This window comes from Oncorhynchus gorbuscha, linkage group LG03 (assembly GCF_021184085.1).
Source record: "Oncorhynchus gorbuscha isolate QuinsamMale2020 ecotype Even-year linkage group LG03, OgorEven_v1.0, whole genome shotgun sequence".
NCBI classification, from domain to species: Eukaryota; Metazoa; Chordata; class Actinopteri; order Salmoniformes; family Salmonidae; genus Oncorhynchus; species Oncorhynchus gorbuscha.
In genome coordinates, this window is record NC_060175.1 from 77,756,129 (window position 1) to 77,778,008 (window position 21,880).

Genomic DNA, 21,880 nt, shown 5'->3' on the forward strand with positions numbered 1-21,880 from the left:
ATTAAGACAGACATACAGAGACAGAACGCTGTTCCGGTCCATACACGCAGAGATGGACAGGGCCCACACAGTGGGCTAAAACTAAGCATACCGTACTTGAGATTTTCACCGCAATGTATTTATTCTGCACTATCTATGAAAACAGACTGTTGATAATTGAAATGAATCAATTAGAGATAAAAACATTGAGGTAATGTCATCATTGTCTACCGTCATTTGAGTGTAAAGGTGAAAGGGGATTTTTTTACATCATATGTTGTAGCCTCCCCTACTGGTGACTTCTCAAATGAAATCCTACCAGAGGGGATTATGGATAAAATAGAAAAACACCACCATTATTCAGGGGAAGAAGCACCGGAACAAAGCGTCTATCCCTTCTCTTTTTGGGAGACTGAAAATAAAAGGCAACACAATTGTCTGAATTCTAATTGCTTTATTTGTGGAATAGAATATAGACAACTGTGCTTTTGATCTGTTCTGCTCGTCGTCCTCTAGGGAATCAGTGCATCTCTATCGCTGACTGAGTACTGGCTGGCGCCACCTCTCCTGAGCCTACACATCTGGTCACTTATCATTGGGTCAGGTAAACACTTCATTAGGAGTGGTATGTATAAGCTTCTTATAATTACTATATAATCTTCCCAGCAAACGTTTGTTGTATTCATACATCATAAACACGTATAAAGCACATGACACGACTTTACTCATCTGTTGTCACTTCCATGAGAGAACGACATTGTGTAAATAATGTGAATCATATCGCTATATATGTTTGGAAATAAATGTCAGCAAGTATGTGTGAGGTCGACATAGTGCTCATTCTACTCCTATCTGCATTATATGAATAAATACTAAAGTAACTTTAGAACAGCTGTAGTGCACAGTTACAGGGAAGTCTTTCATTGCAATATTATGAAAATAATAATCATCTGAGAAATAAAAGTAGGATTTGCCAAAGTTTGCGGAAAAATAATTACAACGGTTATTGCAGACACCAGATCTCATAAACAGAACTGGAGCCATGACAACAGTAAAGTCCAATGAAGTACAGTAGCAGCACCGATATGTTAGCATGTTTAACAAAAAACGTTGTTTGTCAATTACACAGCCATCAACCGGCTTGCATACACTTAACCCTGTAACACAATATTACAATAAGAGAAGTCAACGAAAGGTAACTGTGAGCTTGTCTTACTGGTAACCTCTTCTCCCGAATTTCTTTCTCATTGACAATGGATGCTGTTGAATCCCTCCTCTACATTTTATTTCCCAAAAGAAACAGGTAAAATACCTACAACGGTATCCATGCATATTTGTGATCAATAAACACAAGTCCTCCCAACCTACCACACACAGACCACACAATCATACTCACCCACTTCGCATTCTGGCGAGGAACATGCCTCAATATTTTTATTTCATTCATTCATTTTTTTTTTTTTTTTTTTTTTTTTTAACCTAATGTACACTTCTGGTGCAGCACGTGACATCATTATTACTTCACAATGTTGTCAGGAGACAGAAATCAAACTAACTGTTCTGCGGGAAAGAATAAGGTACCATGCAAAAAACCTATGAGCTCGTCATATCTGACACCACTAATATCAGGTTCTATTCTCCAGCATCTACTGTACAGGAACATGCATCGCTGTATTAAGCTCGTCATTACACTGACATTTTTTGGTAAGGTTTGAAGATGCATGTGATTTAGAGACGTATGATACAAAATATGTTACATATGCACTACCATCTAACAATCACTCCTTAATTTCCATCCGAGTTTGTGTGAAGAAATCTATTGCAGAATGCAGAACTAATATTTCTCTCTCTATAGGTGTATTCATATATCAATATCCTTTTGTCGTTATTCATAATCTTTATAATCTCTCCCTGCAATATTTTTTGACACACATGATGTACTGTATATTCGTTTTTCCTGCTTGTTCTAACGTTGCATATCTTGAAAAGTAAAAAGGCCTTCGATGCCACGGTGGGTATATGTGTCCGTTCTCTGAGACCAAGAGGCATGTACATTCCTGTTTCACACGCTGTCATCTGTTCCTGCTCAGCTCACAGTCTCCGTGAGTCTCTGTGATACTCACTCAATTTACTAACTCCCCCACCCCCCGTAACTCCCTGGACCAAAAGGTCAACCTCACAGTAACTTCCCCAGCACGTCACATGGATGGTTCAAATCAAATGAATGACTAAATGAAAAAGATTCACGCTAGCCCTACCTCTATTCAGTGGACATTACGTTGGTATTGGAGTGAAGCATTTGCAAAGAGTGTGTGGTATCATCCTTGAATGTCCTTCTTTCCCATGTTCTTCTCTGATGGGCCCCTTTCCTCTTCTTTTGTGCAATGGGTCAAGGTCCTGTGCTTCAGGGGGTTATAGAGAGGAGATCTTGACAGTTTCCTGGGTGTTGAAGGTACTGGAGCGAGAGTTGCGTAGAATGCCAGGGATGGCGGGGGAGTTAGGTAGGCTCTCATCAGGAGTGTTGGCTGGGGGAGTGGGGATACTGATGATGGCTGCCGTGTAGTCATCACAGTTCAGCTTCAGGTTTTCAGTCCTGGCATTTAGACTGGAGCGACTGTTCAGACACACACACATAGATAAAGTTAGACAATGCACACCAATATTCCTTTTAATAGTCCAACTTGTTAATTTTGTGTGGACTTGTGTGTAATCATTGTAAGTAGATCAGTGTATTCTAGACAGGTAATTTGTTCTTCCACTCTCTGTAAAGTGATACATCCATCTACAACAACTATATATAAAAATGCAAGTGCAATCTCACCATGATCAACTGTTTCTCTAAACAATAAACTACCATTAGTCATGCTACAGTGACAAATGTAAAACATTTTTTGCATGGTTTTAGGCTTCTGGTACATTTATCATTAAACCCACGGAGGTTGTTTTGACAAACATCAACAGCATCAGAATAGTTCGAGGCAGCAGAGCTTGAACAACTTTGCCTCAGCTCGTAATTCAGGATCAGCAGAAGGTTATTTTCAATGAATCAGCCAGAGTAATATATACTGAAACATCAACAGCCTCTACAGGTGATTTAGTGGTGGGGCAAAGATAGAAAGGGAGGGGTGGGCTCCTTGGATCAGGTGGAGGGTGTGTGTGGTACAGTACCTCTGTGGGTACTGGGTACTAGCAGGAGTCTTGGTGACGTGCAGCGTGTCCAGCTCCTGCACACTGCCCCGGCTGACAGAGACAGTGGAATTGGCAAGGCGGAAGGCCCTCCTCTTGGCCCGGCGGGAGCAGCAGGTTGTGGTGGCCCCCTGCTGGCTGGACAGCGAAGTGCTGCGGCTGGTGCGGAAGCCCACTGAGTCGGTCACACACACCTCGCTGTAGGTGACTTCATCGGTGAACTCGTGATTCTGTTCGAAACATACAAGAAATAAAAATGTCTATCATGTCCTTCAGTGAGTTTAAAACTCTGGGCAAAGATGTTCAGGAAGAGTGTAAATGTTTCCTGCAGACTGGATTGTGTTACTTTGCTGTACATTTTGATAATGTATTGACTACTGCTGCCTTCTTGGCCAGATCACCCTTGTAAAAGAGACTCTGTGTCTCAATGGGATTCTCCTGGTTAAGTAAAGAAAGAAAGAAATCAGCCTCACAGCTTTGAACTAGCTGTAGGTTTCTGCATGCTATAGCTCCTGATGGTGTTTAATGTCTGTTTTTAAGTGGTGAAGCCCAAAGACACATTTCCACATTGCGTGGACAATAAGGTTTTTGTAATTCTGTGATCACTGCTCATAACTGCTGAAAGTGTGAAACATCATGAGTGTAACACTGCTGAGTGTGCATAAAGTACATCAAAGTGAGTGATCACCTTGAATAAAACGTTATATCAGACAAAATGATCCATGAGATAGTGAACAGGCAAAAAAGGAGCACTCACTGTGGTTTTCTCCAAGCAGTGCAATAGGTGATGATGTTGGTGCTCAAAGGCGGACCTGTTCTTCACACAAAGAGGTGTGTTGTCACCATCACCATCCTGAGGGACACAGCAAGAGAGCAAATCACTTAGCCCAACATGGCCCCCACATGAAAAGATATTGTAAGTGAAAATACAATGACATGAATAGTTGAATTAGTAGCTGGTAATTGCTGTGATAAGCAAACTTAACATTGTAAACACATGTGAGACTTGATTTTGCCCGACAAACAATGTAGAATGAGTTCTTACTGATACAATAATACCATACACAGTACTACTGAGTAGACCGTGTGCCTCCACAGGGCTAAGGAAATACATCTGAGAGACTGTCCTTGACTGTCTGATTGAACAGTAAGTGACCGTTCATGGTCTCTCTCTCCAGTGATGTTCACCCGGACACACAATACCCCAGAGGACCAGTGCCCCCTCTGACGCTTCCTGGTTTGTTAAACATCTGGCTGTGAAGCTGAGATTTCTAGGTCAAGGTGGTTGATCGCTATCATTATTGCAATAGACGGCGAACAGCCTGTCAAAGTCATCTACATTGAGATCATCTTATCTGTTAGACTGAGAGAGAGTGTGTCAGACTGGGAGGGAGGGAGGGAGGGAGGGGGAGGGAGGGAGGGAGGGAGGGAGGGAGGGAGGGAAGGGAGGGAGGGGGAGGGAGGGAGGGAGGGAGGGGGAGGGAGGGAGGGAGGGAGGGAGGGAGGAAGGGAGGGAGGGAGGGAGGGAACAGCTATGTTAGTCACAAAGCTAGTCTGGAGACCTGCTGCAGTGTCAGCGGGCTAAGGGACATCTGTTTGATTCACTACAGACATGTCCGATAAGATCGTCCCTAAGTAGAAATAAAAACAATTAGCTTTGGCCCTTTGGAAGTCGTGCTCTATTGGGTCACTGAATAACAGAGGAGATGGATTAAGTGATTAGTGTGTTCTTTAGTTCATGGTTTTGCTGTTCTGCACCAGTCTATATGTTGCCGTGTACAACAGCACAAAACACTGCACTGCGGTGACATTGCATGAGTGGTTGAACATTTCATGTTAGCTATTGGAAATCTGAGAGAATGTTTTGCATTACACTACATTACATCACATCAAGTAGAAAACAGACTGCTAGCTTTCCCTCATACAGTAGATTAGAATGAATGTTAATCACGGTCATTTGGAATAGGATTATGCAGTCCTCATGATAGAATTCAATCCTAGGTTATTTGTTTTGCAATATATGACATAATTGGCTATATTTGTCCTAATTTATCAAAAGAGGAACATACTGTAAATAGAAATACTGTGGGAGATAGCATTGCAAATCATGATTCATAGATTAAGTTTGGTTATAATATAATAATAATATAATAATATATGCCATTTAGCAGACGCTTTTATCCAAAGCGACTTACAGTCATGTGTGCATACATTCTACGTATGGGTGGTCCCGGGGATCGAACCCACTACCCTGGCGTTACAAGCGCCATGCTCTACCAACTGAGCTACAGAAGCCATGCATTCTTTATGCTAATGTTTTTTTAAAGATCCATGTTACGGGAAACAGTGAAGGTTCAAATTGAGGAGATGGTTCTATAGGTGTTTGTGGGGGGGGGGGACTCTGGTATAGAGACTATACTGCAGGCAAGACTAAGAGGACCAGGAAAATATACAACGCTGTGATAGACCTGGGAGAAAAAACAACCCCTCTAGGTTTATAAATAGCTCTGCAGTCCTGTTAGTAATGGGTTTATAGATCCGTGCTGAAAAAATACCCTCTCACTCTGGGATTGTAAATATTGGATTATAGTAGCTTTCAGCTGCTGAGAAGAAATAAAGACTACTCTGGAATCAACCTGGTGCATAGTAAAGATGAGAATTCAATCCCTCCCCATCTGTGCCTCCTCCTCCTCTTCCTCCTCCTCTCCCACCTCCACTCGTTACATCAGCAGAATGGGCATCTTCTTATATCCCTCTCTCCTCCTTTGGTGAAGCAAGATTAGTATACTGAAATATGTATGGGAGGGAGCCCTTCTTTAATTCCCTGCACTGGCTACGGCTATTAAGGAATGTTACTGGAGATACTTCCAGTTGCATTGCTGTCTTCAATCATATTTGGCATCATAGAGAGTATGATATAACACACAGTTACTAACTACACTAGTCTGCCATGCACATATGTATGTCAACCTGGTCACAGAGCATTTAGTATTATTCTGTACGGAAATCTGAGACTCTCCATTTAGTATGATATGTTACGTTTCATATGGTATGTATTCATTTGTGGATATCCATCACCCATTCCGTATGATATGTTACGAATTACAATTCATATTATATGTTATGAATTGGCAAAACATACTATACAGTATGTTACAAATTTGCAAAGTGTATATTACATGTTACGAATTCTAGTTAAGTGGCTAACGTTAGCAAGATGGCTAACGTTAGCTAGGCTAGGGGTTAGGGTGAGGGGCTACGCGTTACGGGTTAAGGTTAGGGTTAAGTTTAGGAGTTAGATTAAAGGGTTAAGCTTATGGTGATGGTAAGGGTTAGCTAAAAGGGTTAAGGTTAGGGTTAGGGGGAAGGTTTAGCTAACATGCTACGTAGTTGCAAAAGTAGCTAAAAAGTAGTAAGTCTTTGAAAAGTGGCTAATTAGCTAAAATGAAAAAATGTCAGTCCAAGTCAAGCACTGATGATTACATGGAGTAAAACCTCTGTGAGGAGGTTATGCATGTTACGTGCAATGATGATAACATTAGAATAGTTACCTAATGCCTAGATTCCCTATAGGACAGGGCATTTCAAAATAGGATGCGGACAATATATACAGTGGGGTAAAAAAAGTATTTAGTCAGCCACTAATTGTGCAAGTTCTCCCACTTAAAAAGTTGAGAGAGGCTTGTGATTTTCATCATATGTACACTTCAACTATGACAGACAAAATGAGAAAAAAAATCCAGAAAATCACATTGTAGGATTTTTAATGAATTTATTTGCAAATTATGGTTGAAAATAAGTATTTGGTCAACTACAAACAAGCAAGATTTCTGGCTCTCACAGACCTGTAACTTCTTCTTTAATAGGCTCCTCTGTCCTCCACTCATTACTTGTATTAATGGCACCTGTTTGAACTTGTTATCAGTATAAAAGACACCTGTCCACAACCTCAAACAGTCACACTCCAAACTCCACTATGGCTAAGACCAAAGAGCTGTCAAAGGACACCAGAAACAAAATTGTAGACCTGCACCAGGCTGGGAAGACTGAATCTGCAATAGGTCAGCAGCTTGGTTTGAATAAATCAACTGTGGGAGCAATTATTAGGAAATGGAAGACAGTCAAGAACACTGATAATCTCCCTAGATCTGGGGCACCACGCAAGATCTCACCCCGTGGGGTCAAAATGATCACAAGAACGGTGAGCAAAAATCTCAGAATCACACGGAGGGGCCTAGTGAATGACCTGCAGAGAGCTGGGACCAAAGTAACAAAGCCTACCATCAGTAACACACTACGCCGCCAGGGACTCAAATCCTGCAGTGTCAGACGTGTCCCTCTGCTTAAGCCAGTACATGTCCAAGCCCGTCTGAAGTTTGCTAGAGAGCATTTGGATGATCCAGAAGAAGATTGGGAGAATGTCATATGGTCAGATGAAACCAAAATATAGCTTTTTGGTAAAAACTCAACTCGTCGTGTTTGGAGGACAAAGAATGCTGAGTTGCATCCAAAATAACACCATACCTACTGTGAAGCATGGGGGTGGAAACATCATGCTTTGGGACTGTTTTTCTGCAAAGGGACCAGGACGACTGATCCGTGTAAAGGAAAGAATGAATGGGCCATGTATCGTGAGATTTTGAGTGAAAACCTGCTTCCATCAGCAAGGGCATTGAAGATGAAACGTGGCTGCGTCTTTCAGCATGACAATGATCCCAAACACACTGCCCGGGCAACGAAGGAGTGGCTTCGTAAGAAGCATTTCAAGGTCCTGGAGTGGCCTAGCCAGTCTCCAGATCTCAACCCCATAGAAAATCTTTGGAGGGAGATGAAGTCCGTGTTGCCCAGCAACAGCCACAAAACATCACTGCTCTAGAGGTGTCAAGCAGGTGAAAGAGGACCCAAAAGCGACTTGGCGAAAACAGAGTCTTTAATCCAGAAAAGTGAATACAAACAAAAAAACACAACTTTCACTCGAAATGACGAGGACCAACTGGAGACTCGATCTTGAACAGCAGGTGAACAGCAGGTTGCCTCGGGAAGGCACTCGAACCAGACAGACTCAGACACCTGCTCACCACGCAGCATCTGAGGAAAACACGACACGACAGGGCGATTCACAGCACGGTGAATTTAAACAAGGAACCGACAGGACAGGAAACACAAAGGAAGAAATAGGGACTCTAATCAGGGGAAAGGATCGGGAACAGGTGTGGGAAGATTAAATGATTGATTAGGGGAATAGGAACAGCTGGGAGCAGGAACGGAACGATAGAGAGAAGAGAGAGCGCTGAGAGTGAGAAGACCTAATAAGACCAGCAGAAAACAATAGAATGGGAAGCACAGGGACAAGACAAGATAATAAATGACAAAACATGACAGTACCCCCCAATCCCTCCTGGCGCACTCTGTCCTGGCGGCAACGGAGGAAATCATCGATGAGTGAACGGTCCAGCACGTCCCGAGACGGAACCCAACTCCTCTCCTCAGGACCGTAACCCTCCCAATCCACTAAGTATTGGTGACCCCCTCCCCGAGAACGATGTCCATGATCTTATGTACCTTGTAAATATGTATGACAAGGACGGGAGGGGGAGGGAAGACCCGAAGAAAGGGCTTGACACAGGAGACATGGAAGACAGGATGGACGCGATGTCCGGAAGAAGCTGCACAGCGACAGGATTGACGACCTGGGAGACAGGAATGGACCAATGAACCGGAGTCAACTTACAGTGTCGTAAGAGGAAGGTTGCTGTCTCTCCGCAACAATACCTTGGACTCTTAATCCTAGGCGGCTCTCACAGTCTGTGCCCTGTAACGGCAAAGTGCAGACCTCACCCTCCTCCAGGTGCGCTCACAACGTTGGACAAACGCTTGAGCGGAGGGAACGCTGGACTCGGCAAGCTGGGATGAGAACAGAGGAGGCTGGTAACCCAGACTACTCTGAAACGGAGATAACCCGGTAGCAGACGAAGGAAGCGAATCTGCCATTCTGCCCAGGGGAGCTGTTCTGCCCAAGATGCAGGGTTTCTGAAAGAAAGGCTGCAGTATGGTCAAGAGCATTTGATTGGCCCTCTCTGCTTGACCGTTAGACTGGGGATGAAACCCGGAAGAGAGACTGACGGACTCCAATCAAACGACAGAACTCCCTCCAAAACTGATATTGTCTGTCTGAAACGGCGTCTAACGGGAGGCCATGAATTCAATACATTCTCGATATGATTTGTGCCGTCTCCTTAGCGGAAGAAGTTTAGCGAGGGGAATGAAATGTGCCGCCTTAGAGAACCTATCGACAACCGTAAGAATCACAGTCTTCCCCGCACAAAGGCAGACCGGTATCTAGGGCGATGTGAGACCATGGTCGAGAAGGAATGGGGAGCGGTCTGAGACGACCGGCTAGGAGAGTTACCCGACTTAGTCTGCGCGCAGTCCGCAAGCAGCCACGAAACGGCGCGTGTCACGCTCCTGAGTCGGCCACCAAAAGCGCTGGCGAATAGACGCAAGAGTGCCTCGAACACCGGGATGACCAGCTAACTTGGCAGAGTGAGCCCACTAAAGAACAGCCAGACGGTGGAAACAGGAGCGAAAAAGGAGGTTACTAGGACAAGCGGGGACGCAGTGTGCGTGAGTGCTTGCTTAACCTGTCTTTCAATTCCCCAGACTGTTAACCCGACAACACGCCCATAAGGAAGAATCCCCTCGGGATCAGTAGAAGCCACAGAAGAACTAAACAGACGGGATAAGGCATCAGGCTTGGTGTTCTTGCTACCCGGACGTGAAATCACAAACTAAACGAGCAAAAAACAACGCCCAACGAGCTTGACGGGCATTAAGTCGTTTGGCAGAACGGATGTACTCAAGGTTCTTATGGTCTGTCCAAACGACAAAAGGAACGGTCGCCCCCTCCAACCACTGTCGCCATTCGCCTAGGGCTAAAGCGGATGGCGAGCAGTTCAGTCTTTGACCCAAATCATAGTTGCGCTCAGATGGCGAAGGCGATGAGAAAAATAAGAAGGATGAACCTTAAGACTGGAAGCGCTGGGATAGAATGGCTCCCACGCCTAAGTCAACCTCGACAATGAATTGTCTAGTGACGTGATAGGAGCGGACGTAAAACGTTTTTACAAAAGCTCCCTGGGCGGAACCGGACCACTAAAACACGTCTTGACAGAAGTAAGAGCTTAGAGGGGCAGCAACTTGACCGAAATTACGAATGAAACAAGAAATTAGCGAAACCTAAAAAGCGCTGCAATAGTGACCTTGGAGGGCCAATCACTGATTGGACCTTAGCGGAATCCATCTGAATGCCTTCAGCGGAAATAACGGAACCGAAAAAGTAACGGAGGAGACATGAAAAGCACTTCTCAGCCTTTACGTAGAGACAATTCTCTAAAAGGCGCTGTTTGAATCTCGAGTATCAGATAGACAAAAACAAAGATGTTCAGCATGTCTCTCAGAACATCATTAAAATGCCTGAAAAACAGCTGGCGCATTGTGATTTTCAGAACCCGGTACTCAAAATGCCCTAACTATGAAACTCAGACAAAATGAGATGCGCAAGATGGTAAGCGTTAAAGGTCCAACTTGTAAAGCACCTGGCTCCCTGCAGAATCTCGAATTTGATGACATAAGGGAAATTTCTTAACCGTTGATTCAGCCCTCGAAATACGCAGGGGCGCAGAGTGATCCTTCTTCTTAACAAAAAGAACCCCGCCCGGCCGGAGAGGAAGAAGGCACTATGGTACCGGCGTCAAGAGACACAGACAAATAATCCTCGAGAGCCTTACGTTCGGGAGCCGACAGAGAGTAAAGTCTACCCCGAAGGAGTGGTCCCCGGAAGGAGATCAATACTACAATCATACGACCGGTGAGGAGGAAGGGAGTTGGCTCGGGACACTGAAGACCGTCAAATCATGATATTCCTCCGGCACTCCTGTCAAATCGCCAGGTTCCTCCTGAGAAGTAGGGACAGAAGAAACCAACATTAAACACTTCACATGACAAGAAACGTTCCAGAAATAGAATTACTAGACCAATTAATAGAAGGATTATGACATACTAGCCAGGGATGACCCAAAACAACAGGTGTAAACGGTGCAAAAATCAAAAAAGAAATAGTCTCACTGTGGTTACCAGATACTGTGAGGGTTAACGGTAGTGTCTCAAATCTGATACTGGGAAGATGACTACCATCTAAGGCGAACATGGGCGTAGGCTTCTCTAACTCTCTGAAAGGAATGTCATGTTTCCGAACCCACTTCGTCCATGAAACAACCCTCAGCCCCAGAGTCTATCAAGGCACTACATGTAGCACCGAACCGGTCCAGCGTAGATGGACCGACAAAGTAGTACAGGATTTAGATGGAGAGACTTGAGTAGTTGCGCTCACCTGTAGCCCTCCGCTTACAGATGAGCTCTGGCTTTACTGGACATGAATTAACAAAATGTCCAGCAACTCCGCAATAGAGGCACAGGCGGTTGGTGATCCTCCGTTCCCTCTCCTTAGTCGAGATGCGAATCCTCCCAACTGCATGGGCTCAGTCTCTGAGCCAGAGGAGGGAGATGGTTACGATGCGGAGCAGGGAAACACCGTTGATGCGAGCTCTCTTCCACGAGCCCGGTGACGAAGATCTACCCGTCGTTCTATGCGGATGGCGAGAGCAATCAAAGAGTCCACATCTGAAGGAACCTCCCGGGAGAGAATCTCATCCTTAACCACTGCGTGGAGTCCCTCCAGAAAACGAGCGAGCAGCGCCGGCTCGTTCCACTCACTAGAGGCAGCAAGAGTGCGAAACTCAATAGAATAATCCGTTATGGACCGTTCACCTTGGCATAAGGAAGCCAGGACCCTAGAAGCCTCCCTACCAAAAACTGAACGGTCAAAAACCCGAATCATCTCCTCTTTAAAGTTCTGGAACTTGTTAGAGCAATCAGCCCTTGCCTCCCAGATAGCTGTGCCCCATTCTCGAGCCCGGCCAGTAAGGAGTGAAATGACGTAAGCAACCCGAGCTCTCTCTCTAGAGTATGTGTTGGGTTGGAGAGAGAACACAATCTCACACTGCGTGAGAAAGGAGCGGCACTCAGTGGGCTGCCCGGAGTAGCAAGGTGGGTTATTAACCCTAGGTTCTGGAGGCTCGGCAGGCCAGGAAGTAACAGGTGGCACGAGACGTTGACTCTGGAACTGTCCAGAGAGGTCGGAAACCTGAGCGGCCAGGTTCTCCACGGCATGGCGAGCAGCAGACAATTCCTGCTCGTGTCTGCCGAGCATGGCTCCTTGGATCTCGACGGCAGTGTAACGAGCGTCTGAAGTCGCTGGGTCCATTCCTTGGTCGGTTCCTTCTGTCAAGCAGGTGAAAGAGGACCCAAAATGACTTGGCGAAAACAGAGTCTTTAATCCAGAAAAGTGAATACAAACAAAAAACACAACTTTCACTCGAAATGACGAGGACCAACTGGAGACTCGATCTTGAACAGCAGGTGAACAGCAGGTTGCCTCGGGAAGGCACTCGAACCAGACAGACTCAGACACCTGCTCACCACGCAGCATCTGAGGAAAACACGACACGACAGGGCGATACACAATCACAGCACGGTGAATTCTAAACAAGGAACCGACAGGACAGGAACGGAACACAAAGGAAGAAATAGGGACTCTAATCAGGGAAAGGATCGGGAACAGGTGTGGGAAGATTAAATGATTGATTAGGGGAATAGAACAGCTGGGAGCAGGAACGGAACGATAGAGAGAAGAGAGAGCGAGAGAGTGAGAAAGAGAGGGGATGAGAGGGGAAAGAACCTAATAAGACCAGCAGAGGGAAACGAATAGAATGGGAAGCACAGGGACAAGACAAGATAATAAATGACAAAACATGACAAGAGGACATCTGCATGGAGGAATGGGCCAAAATACCAGCAACAGTGTGTGAAAACCTTGTGAAGACTTACAGACAAGTATTGAGATAAACGTTTGTTATTGACCAAATACTTATTTTCCACCATAATTTGCAAATAAATTTATTAAAAATCCTACAATGTGATTTTCTGGATTTTTTTTAAGTGGGAGAACTTGCACAATTGGCGGCTGACAAAATACGATATGAGTGTACAAAACATTAGCAACACCTTCCTAATATTGAGTTGCACCCCTTTTGGCTCCAGAACAGCCTCAATTCACCGGGGCATGCACTCTACAAGGTGTCGAAAGCATTCAACAGGGATGCTGGCCCATGTTGACTCCAATGCTTCCCACAGCTGTGTCAAGTTGGCCAGATGTCCTTTGGGTGATGGACCAATCTTGATACACACGGGAAACTGTTGAGTGTGGAAAAACCCAGCAGTGTTGCAGTTCTTGACACACTCAAACCGGTGCGCCTGGCACCTACTACCATACCCCATTCAAAGGCACTTAAACCTTACAAGAGATACAACAGTACAAGTAATTGCCAAAATAAAGGAAACACCAACATAAAGTGTCTTAATAGGGTGTTAGGCCCCCACAAGCTATGCCATACACCTTGGCATAGATTCTACAAGTGTCTGAAAATCTATTGAAAGGATGCAGCACCATTCTTCAACAAAAAATTCCATAATTTGGTGTTTTGTTGATGGTGGTGGAAAATGGTGTCTCAGGCGAAGACCAGAATCTCCCATAAGTGTTCACTTGGGTTGAGATCTGGTGACTGAGACGGCCATGGCATATGGTTTACATCATTTTAATGCTCTTCAAACCATTCAGTGACCACTCGTGCCCTGCTGATGGCGAAATTGCCATCTTATGGGGGCATAGCTATGGTAGCCAAAATAAGCATTTTTACCCTAAGCATGATGGGATTTTAATTGCTTAATCAACTCAGGAACCACACCTGTGTGGAGCCACCTGCTTTGAATATACTTTGTATCCCATATTTACTGAAGTGTTTCCATTATTTTGGCAGTTACCTGTAGAATGTTTATTTAGGTGAAGTCTGAGGTAATACAACTGAGGCCAAAAAAAAAATCACTGCTTTAAAGATGAACAGCTCACGATGGATGGTGAATCAGGAGACTAGAGAATTGCTACTCATCCTCTAGTAACTATTTTGTGGCCCCTGTTACCAACACCATTACCTATGTGTGTCCATAAACCGCCTGTCTACAACCTCTGCTTTCTGTTCTCTGACTCATTGACTCCCTGATCTCTCAATACATTCTTAGAAAAAAGGCTTCCAAATGGGTTCTGTGGCGGTTCCCATAGGAAAACCCTTTTTGAATTCAAACAGAACTATTTTGGGTTCCATGTAGAACCCTCTGGGGAAAGGGTTCTACATGGTACCCAAAGAGGTTATTCAAAGGTTCTCCTATGGGGACAACCGAAGATCCCTTTTTTTTCTAAGGGTGTAGGATCATTGGTTGAGAACAATTTAATGGAATACTGTGAATGAGATTCATTCTGAGGGAAAAATAATAGATATTTGGTGTAGCAAGTCATCATTACAGGACTATTGGTGCTGACTGATAGATTTAATCAAAGGAAAGTTTGGGATTAAATATTAATGACTGTCAACGTGGCATTCGGTTATTTTAAATGTCATTGAAACTGAAGCTGACTGATTCTTACAATGTGCTTGATGTTCCCGGCCAGCAGCTTAATTCATCTTTCTTTTAAATGTATATATATATGTTTTTCAAATTGGCAATCATAATGACATGAGATTATTATGCAGATAAGGCCAGCAGGCTAGTCTCTTTTTATTGGTTTGTAACTGTTATGAAAGTTGTATTGTCAATTTGTTTTGTAATTAAACACCTCTTTAAATGTGTACATGACACTGCAACAGCATTTCCCCATGGGGACAATAAAGTCAGTAAAGTAAAGTAAAGATTAGGTAGGTGAAACTACAGCAGAAAGTGTTGGTGTCTGGGAGGTGTTCCAGAATTGAGAGAGAGAGAGAGAGAGAGAGAGAGAGAGAGAGAGAGAGAGAGAGAGAGAGAGAGAGAGAGAGAGAGAGAGAGAGAGAGAGAGAGAGAGAGAGAGAGAGAGAGAGAGAGAGAGAGAGAGAGAGAGAGAGAGAGAGAGAGAGAGAGAGAGAGAGAGCGAGAGAGAGAGAGAGAGAGAGAGAGAGAGGGGAGAAGAGAGATGAGAGAGAGACAGAGAGAAAGACAGAGGAGAGAGAGAGAGAAGAGAGAGAGAGAGGGAGGAGAGAGAGATGAGAGAGAGACATGGGAGAGAGAGAGAGAGAGAGAGAGAGAGAGAGAGAGAGAGAGAGAGAGAGAGAGAGAGAGAGAGAGAGAGAGAGAGAGAGAGAGAGAGAGAGAGAGAGAGAGAGAGAGAGAGAGAGAGAGAGAGAGAGAGAGAGAGAGAGAGAGAGAGAGAGAGAGAGAAGAGAGAAAGAGAGAAAGAGAGAAAGAGAAAGGAGAGAGAGAGAGAGAAAGAGAGAGAGGAGAGAGAGAGAGAGAGAGAGAGAGAGAGAGAGAGAGAGAGAGAGAGAGAGAGAGAGAGAGAGAGAGAGAGAGAGAGGGAGGGGGGAGAAAGAAAGAGAGAACAGCAATCTGTCTGATTCTGAAGTAAATCCAGTTATTATTGGCCAAGAATAAGCTACAGTTAAAGGAACAATTAATGATGCCATGGCAACAAAACTATCTCCAGAAAAGAGAAAAGCTTTAGTGCCATTTTGTTTTGTCACGAAGCTGAACTCCAAATGCTTTATCTTATCAGTCCAGAACCTCTGCTAAAAGCATTAAAGTAGGAATTCACCCTTTTGCCATGGACTCTTCCCTACTTTGCTCAGACCCTGATGAGTGTGTGCTACTATATATATTTAAACATACTTTAGGTGAAATACTGTATGCTGTACATGTGAAATCCAAACATGAAATAACTGTGATTCTCTATATGAGCATAAGGAAACATTTGCTCATGTGTATTGCTTACCTGCAATCCCCCATCCTCTTTGTGCTGCAAGAATGCATTGGTGGCCCCTTTTTTAGCCATTCGAATCCTTGCCTGGCGCACTTTCTGGAGAATGGAAAAGAATTGGATAGAAATGCCTGTGTCAGCATTTGCTCCACATACAACCCAGTGAGCAATATCTGGGGAATAAATACAAAACGGACATTTCACAAGACAGTGTGAATCCTTGTAGCTTTCCAATCGGCATTTGCCTGACAAGCACACCTAGTAAGAATAAAACCCTATCATACATAGGATACATTACAACAAAGGGTCTGTCAACCTTCACAACAAACTGACATGCAGATGATGAGAATGACATCACGCCTCTCTCTCTCTCTCTCTCTCTCTCTTACCTGCTGTGCCCTCATCTTATCTGCCCTTTGGTTCTGGTGGTAGATCCTTGCGAAGTTGGAGACTATAACAGGCACAGGTAGAGCAATCACCAGCACGCCACTGAGGGAGCAGATGGAGCCAAATATCTTGCCCGCTATGGAGTCGGGAACCATGTCTCCATATCTGCAAACAGCAACAACAAGCCAGGGGGGGATTAATGTGAGGAACGCTCCTCTCAGGTCATTACTGTGACTAGTGAGACAGAACAGTTATATCTCAGCATCGCAGTGTATACAGGCAGAGACACAAAATAATGGTTGTGAGTGTAAACGTGTCAATCATCCTGTCTTGGACGTTAGAATGGCTCTGAAATTAAAAAAGAAATGTGCCTGAAATAGATGACAGGTACAGCACTCTACCACCTGTGTAAAAACTCATAGGGTGACAAGAAAATTAAATCAACACAATTACTCTCACTACACTAGTAAGACTTCTGTCACGCCTTGGTCATTGTATTTTGTGTTTTTGTTATATGTTTGGGTAGTTCAGGGTGTGACATGGGTTTATATGTTGTTTTCGTATTGGGGTTTGTATTATTTGGGATCGCGGCTGATTAGGGGTGTGGTATAGGCTTGGCTGCCTGAGGCGATTCCTAATCAGAGTCAGGTGATTCTCGTTGTCTTGGATTGGGAACCGTATTTAGGCAGCCTTAGTTTCGCTTTGTATTTCGTGGGTGATTGTTCCTGTCTCTGTGTTGTGTTCACCAGATAGGCTGTAATAGTTTCACGTTCCGTTTTGTTGTTTTTTGTATTTAGTTTCAGTTATTTCATGTACGCGTTTCTTTCATTAAAGTCATGAGTAACCAACACGCTGCATTTCGGTCCGACTCTCTTCTTTCAACAGACGAACGTCGTTACAACTTCAATAAATCCATTGTGGCAAGTCTTCATTGTGCTTGTGTGAACATTTGATTACATCATACATTACTTGTCAAAACTCAGAAACTCATCTTTGCAACTGAACACCTCATTTAAGAAAGACTGATTGCCATGACTGAGAGTGATCACGCCAGAGCAATTAAGTAGACCATTTATGTCTCTCTCCTTCACTCTCACTGAACACACACATACTGTACATGCACACACGCACATGCACAGTCGTGCACATACACGCACATACGCAAGTTGCTGGTGGTTGCCTCATATAGAGTATTACACCATCTCACCTCTGGTTGGCCTAGGTTACTCCATAATTCACTGGTGCTGAGCTGAATGACTGTTACAAAGCAATAATAGGGGAGTGATGTCAGAAGCCAGACAGGTGTGGTGGAGCCAACATTTCCCACTTTCATCACGGCCATTGCTGTGCAGTAGAGGAATATGCCGCCTGCCTCCTGATCAGCAAGCTTTCCCATTACAATAAGGCCTACATAGACCTGCTGTGTCCCAACATGGCAGGGGGCTACTATCAGAGATAAACACTACGAACCTGTTAGCATCATTCACTCATGGAACGTTCGTCTTTCAAATCATGTGAAGACCAAAAGGTTTGTTTTGCCCATCTGGCTGTCACTGCCACTGGATAGATTTCTTGAAGGGGCTATTTACATAAATGATAAATGCACAACAAACTTCCCTGCTGTAAGACACATACAGTATGGCAGCTGTGGCACTGTCTGCACTTTGGACCACCAACAATACAAGTGCATAGTGGTACTACTGTATGTACTCTATTCACAACGGGTTGCCTTTTTGACGACATTCTGCAGGTACAAAAACAAGCATGAAGATACTGTGACCCGCATGCATTAATAGTCCATCACTGTTAGAGGAGAATATTGATCGGAGAAACATTGATACGCATATACCCATAAGGGAAAAGAGGAAAATATGAATTTTCTGTCTTAAAAACAGATTTGATTTACTGCTTTAATTTGAAGCTACTGATGGACTCCTCAAGCCATACAGTTGAAATCAGTTCTGGATAATTACAGGGGGAAACTGAGAAAGATTACTGTACAGTTGATGGGAAAGTTAATAGAGTTTCTCTGGACTGGGGACATTTGTAAACCACTCAAGTCATTTAGATTAGCACCATTTTGAGCAATTGTTTGTGCCTCATACTGTAGTTAGTGCAGCACACAATCATAGTGCTGAGGGAGCATCAGCTAGTTCCAACCATCCGAGTAGCTGCAATAGCTCTGTTAAAGTAGAGCTGTAGTGAAGGTGGTGGTTGTAGTAGTATTAGTACTAGTGTTTGGTTTAGTATGTTGATACTGTACTTACATACTGTACATCTTCATTCATGACAGAAATTACATGCTCATAATGAGACTTACATTTCTTATTACACAAGTTAAATTATGTATCATAAGCAAATGCCTAAGGGACATTTTTTTCCTACCATATCATTCAAATTCATTCTAGGTCTGATCCTAATACATTTTACAGCCAACTGTTTCCCCTTTGAATTGAAAAATAGATTCATGTTAGCAACATTTTATCCGATTGCAAGTTAGCTAGGAGGCAAGACGACTATCTCAAACCCAGCAGAATAAGGAGGGGGAACATCAAAAAAAGCACTCATCGAGACCATGAGACAAAGAGTTTGATAAAATACTACCTGCTGCCTTCTTTTTATGTGAAGATGTTGTCTATTGTTGTGTTCCCTGCTTCCCTCCGTTCAATAGCCCATAAGGGGCTCTGTGCTCCCTGGACCAATCTACATCAACTCCAGCCTCTAATCTAGTTTCGCATTGGAAAACGTCCAAATGATTGAATGGCAGGATCTCTGCAGATGGCCCTCGGTTCAAAGATAAGCAAGAGAACAAGTTATATACAGTACCAGTCAAAAGTTTGGACACACCTACTCATTCAAGGGTTTTCTTTATTTTTACTATTACTACATTGTAGAATAATAGTAAAGACATCACAACTATGCAATAACACATATGGAATCATGTAGCAACCAAAAAAGTATTAATCAAATCAATATATATTTTGCATTTGAGATTCTTCAAAGTTTGCATTTTGCCTTGATGACAGCTTTGCACACTCATGGCATTCTCTCAACCAGCTTCACAAGGTAGTCACCTGGAATGAATTTCAATTAACAGGTGTGCATTGTTAAAAGTTAATTTAGTCGAATTTCTTTCCTTCTTAATGCATTTGAGCCAATCAGTTGGGTTGTGACAAGGTAGGGGTGGTATACAGAAGATAGCTCTATTTGATAAAATACCAATTATATTATATTATGGCAAGAACAGCTCAAATAAGCAAAGACAAATGACAGTCCATTGTTACTTTAAGACATGAAGGTCAGTCAATGCATAAAATGTCAAGAACTTTGAAAGTATCTTCAAGTGTAGTCGCAAAAACCAACGCTATAATGAAAGTGGCTCTCAAGAGGACAGCCACAGGAAAGGAAGACCCAGAGTTACCTCTGCTGCAGAGGATGAGTTCATTACAGTTAACTGCACCTCAGATTGCTTCACAGAGTTCAAGTAACCGACACAACATGTCATGCAGGTGAATGAGGACCCAAAAGCGACTTGGCGAAAACAGAGTCTATAATCCAGTAAAGTAAAATACAATCAAAAAACACAACTTTCACTCGAAATGACGAGAACCGACTGGAGACTCGATCTTGAACAGCAGGTTGCCTCGGGAAGGCACTTGAACCTAGCAGACTCAGACACCTGCTCACCACGCAGCATCTGAGGGAAACACGAAACGACAGGGCGATACACAAACACAGCACGGTGAATTCTAGACAAGGATCCGACAGGGCAGGAACGGAAAACAAGGAGAGAAATAGGGACTCTAATCAGGGAAAAGGATCGGGAACAGGTGTGGGAAGACTAAATGATTGATTAGGGGAATAGGAACAGCTGGGAGCAGGAACGGAACGATAGAGAGAAGAGAGCGGGAGAGTGAGAGAGGGGGAGAGAGAGGGATAGAAAGAGGGAAAGAACCTAATAAGACCAGCAGAGGGAAACGAATAGAAGGGGAAGCACAGGGACAAGACATGATAATCAATGACAAAACATGACAGTACCCCCCACTCACCGAGCGCCTCCTGGCGCACTCGAGGAGGAATCCTGGCGGCAACGGAGGAAATCATCAATGAGTGAACGGTCCAGCACGTCCCCGAGACGGAACCCAACTCCTCTCCTCAGGACCGTAACCCTCCCAATCCACTAAGTATTGGTGACCCCGTCCCCGAGAACGCATGTCCATGATCTTATGTACCTTGTAAATAGGTGCGCTCGACAAGGACGGGAGGGGGAGGGAAGACGAACGGGGTGCGAAGAAAGGGCTTGACACAGGAGACATGGAAGACAGGATGGACGCGACGAAGATGTCGCGGAAGAAGCAGTCGCACAGCGACAGGATTGACGACCTGGGAGACACGGAACGGACCAATGAACCGCGGAGTCAACTTACGAGAAGCTGTCGTAAGAGGAAGGTTGCGAGTGGAAAGCCACACTCTCTGGCCGCAACAATACCTTGGACTCTTAATCCTGCGTTTATTGGCGGCTCTCACAGTCTGTGCCCTGTAACGGCAAAGTGCAGACCTCACCCTCCTCCAGGTGCGCTCACAACGTTGGACAAACGCTTGAGCGGAGGGAACGCTGGACTCGGCAAGCTGGGATGAGAACAGAGGAGGCTGGTAACCCAGACTACTCTGAAACGGAGATAACCCGGTAGCAGACGAAGGAAGCGAGTTGTGAGCGTATTCTGCCCAGGGGAGCTGTTCTGCCCAAGACGCAGGGTTTCTGAAAGAAAGGCTGCGTAGTATGCGACCAATCGTCTGATTGGCCCTCTCTGCTTGACCGTTAGACTGGGGATGAAACCCGGAAGAGAGACTGACGGACGCACCAATCAAACGACAGAACTCCCTCCAAAACTGTGACGTGAATTGCGGGCCTCTGTCTGAAACGGCGTCTAACGGGAGGCCATGAATTCTGAACACATTCTCGATAATGATTTGTGCCGTCTCCTTAGCGGAAGGAAGTTTAGCGAGGGGAATGAAATGTGCCGCCTTAGAGAACCTATCGACAACCGTAAGAATCACAGTCTTCCCCGCAGACAAAGGCAGACCGGTAATGAAGTCTAGGGCGATGTGAGACCATGGTCGAGAAGGAATGGGGAGCGGTCTGAGACGACCGGCAGGAGGAGAGTTACCCGACTTAGTCTGCGCGCAGTCCGAACAAGCAGCCACGAAACGGCGCGTGTCACGCTCCTGAGTCGGCCACCAAAAGCGCTGGCGAATAGACGCAAGAGTGCCTCGAACACCGGGATGACCAGCTAACTTGGCAGAGTGAGCCCACTGAAGAACAGCCAGACGAGTGGAAACAGGAACGAAAAGGAGGTTACTAGGACAAGCGCGCGGCGACGCAGTGTGCGTGAGTGCTTGCTTAACCTGTCTTTCAATTCCCCAGACTGTCAA

At 44.6% G+C, this 21,880-nt stretch overlaps 1 protein-coding gene across 1 annotated transcript in view; it reads right to left on the reverse strand.

The window, feature by feature from the left end:
• Positions 1-1,442: 1,442 nt before the first annotated feature.
• LOC124022075 (potassium voltage-gated channel subfamily D member 1-like) overlaps positions 1,443-21,880 on the reverse strand; it is a 79,955-nt gene continuing 59,517 nt past the window's right edge. Inside the window, exons 3-7 of the mRNA XM_046337133.1 lie at positions 16,450-16,612; positions 16,076-16,159; positions 3,923-4,018; positions 3,148-3,395; positions 1,443-2,593 (exon numbers count right to left, since the gene is read on the reverse strand). Coding sequence (XP_046193089.1) covers positions 2,392-2,593; positions 3,148-3,395; positions 3,923-4,018; positions 16,076-16,159; positions 16,450-16,612 — 793 coding nt within the window. The 3' untranslated portion in view covers positions 1,443-2,391. The remainder of the gene's footprint in view (positions 2,594-3,147; positions 3,396-3,922; positions 4,019-16,075; positions 16,160-16,449; positions 16,613-21,880) is intronic.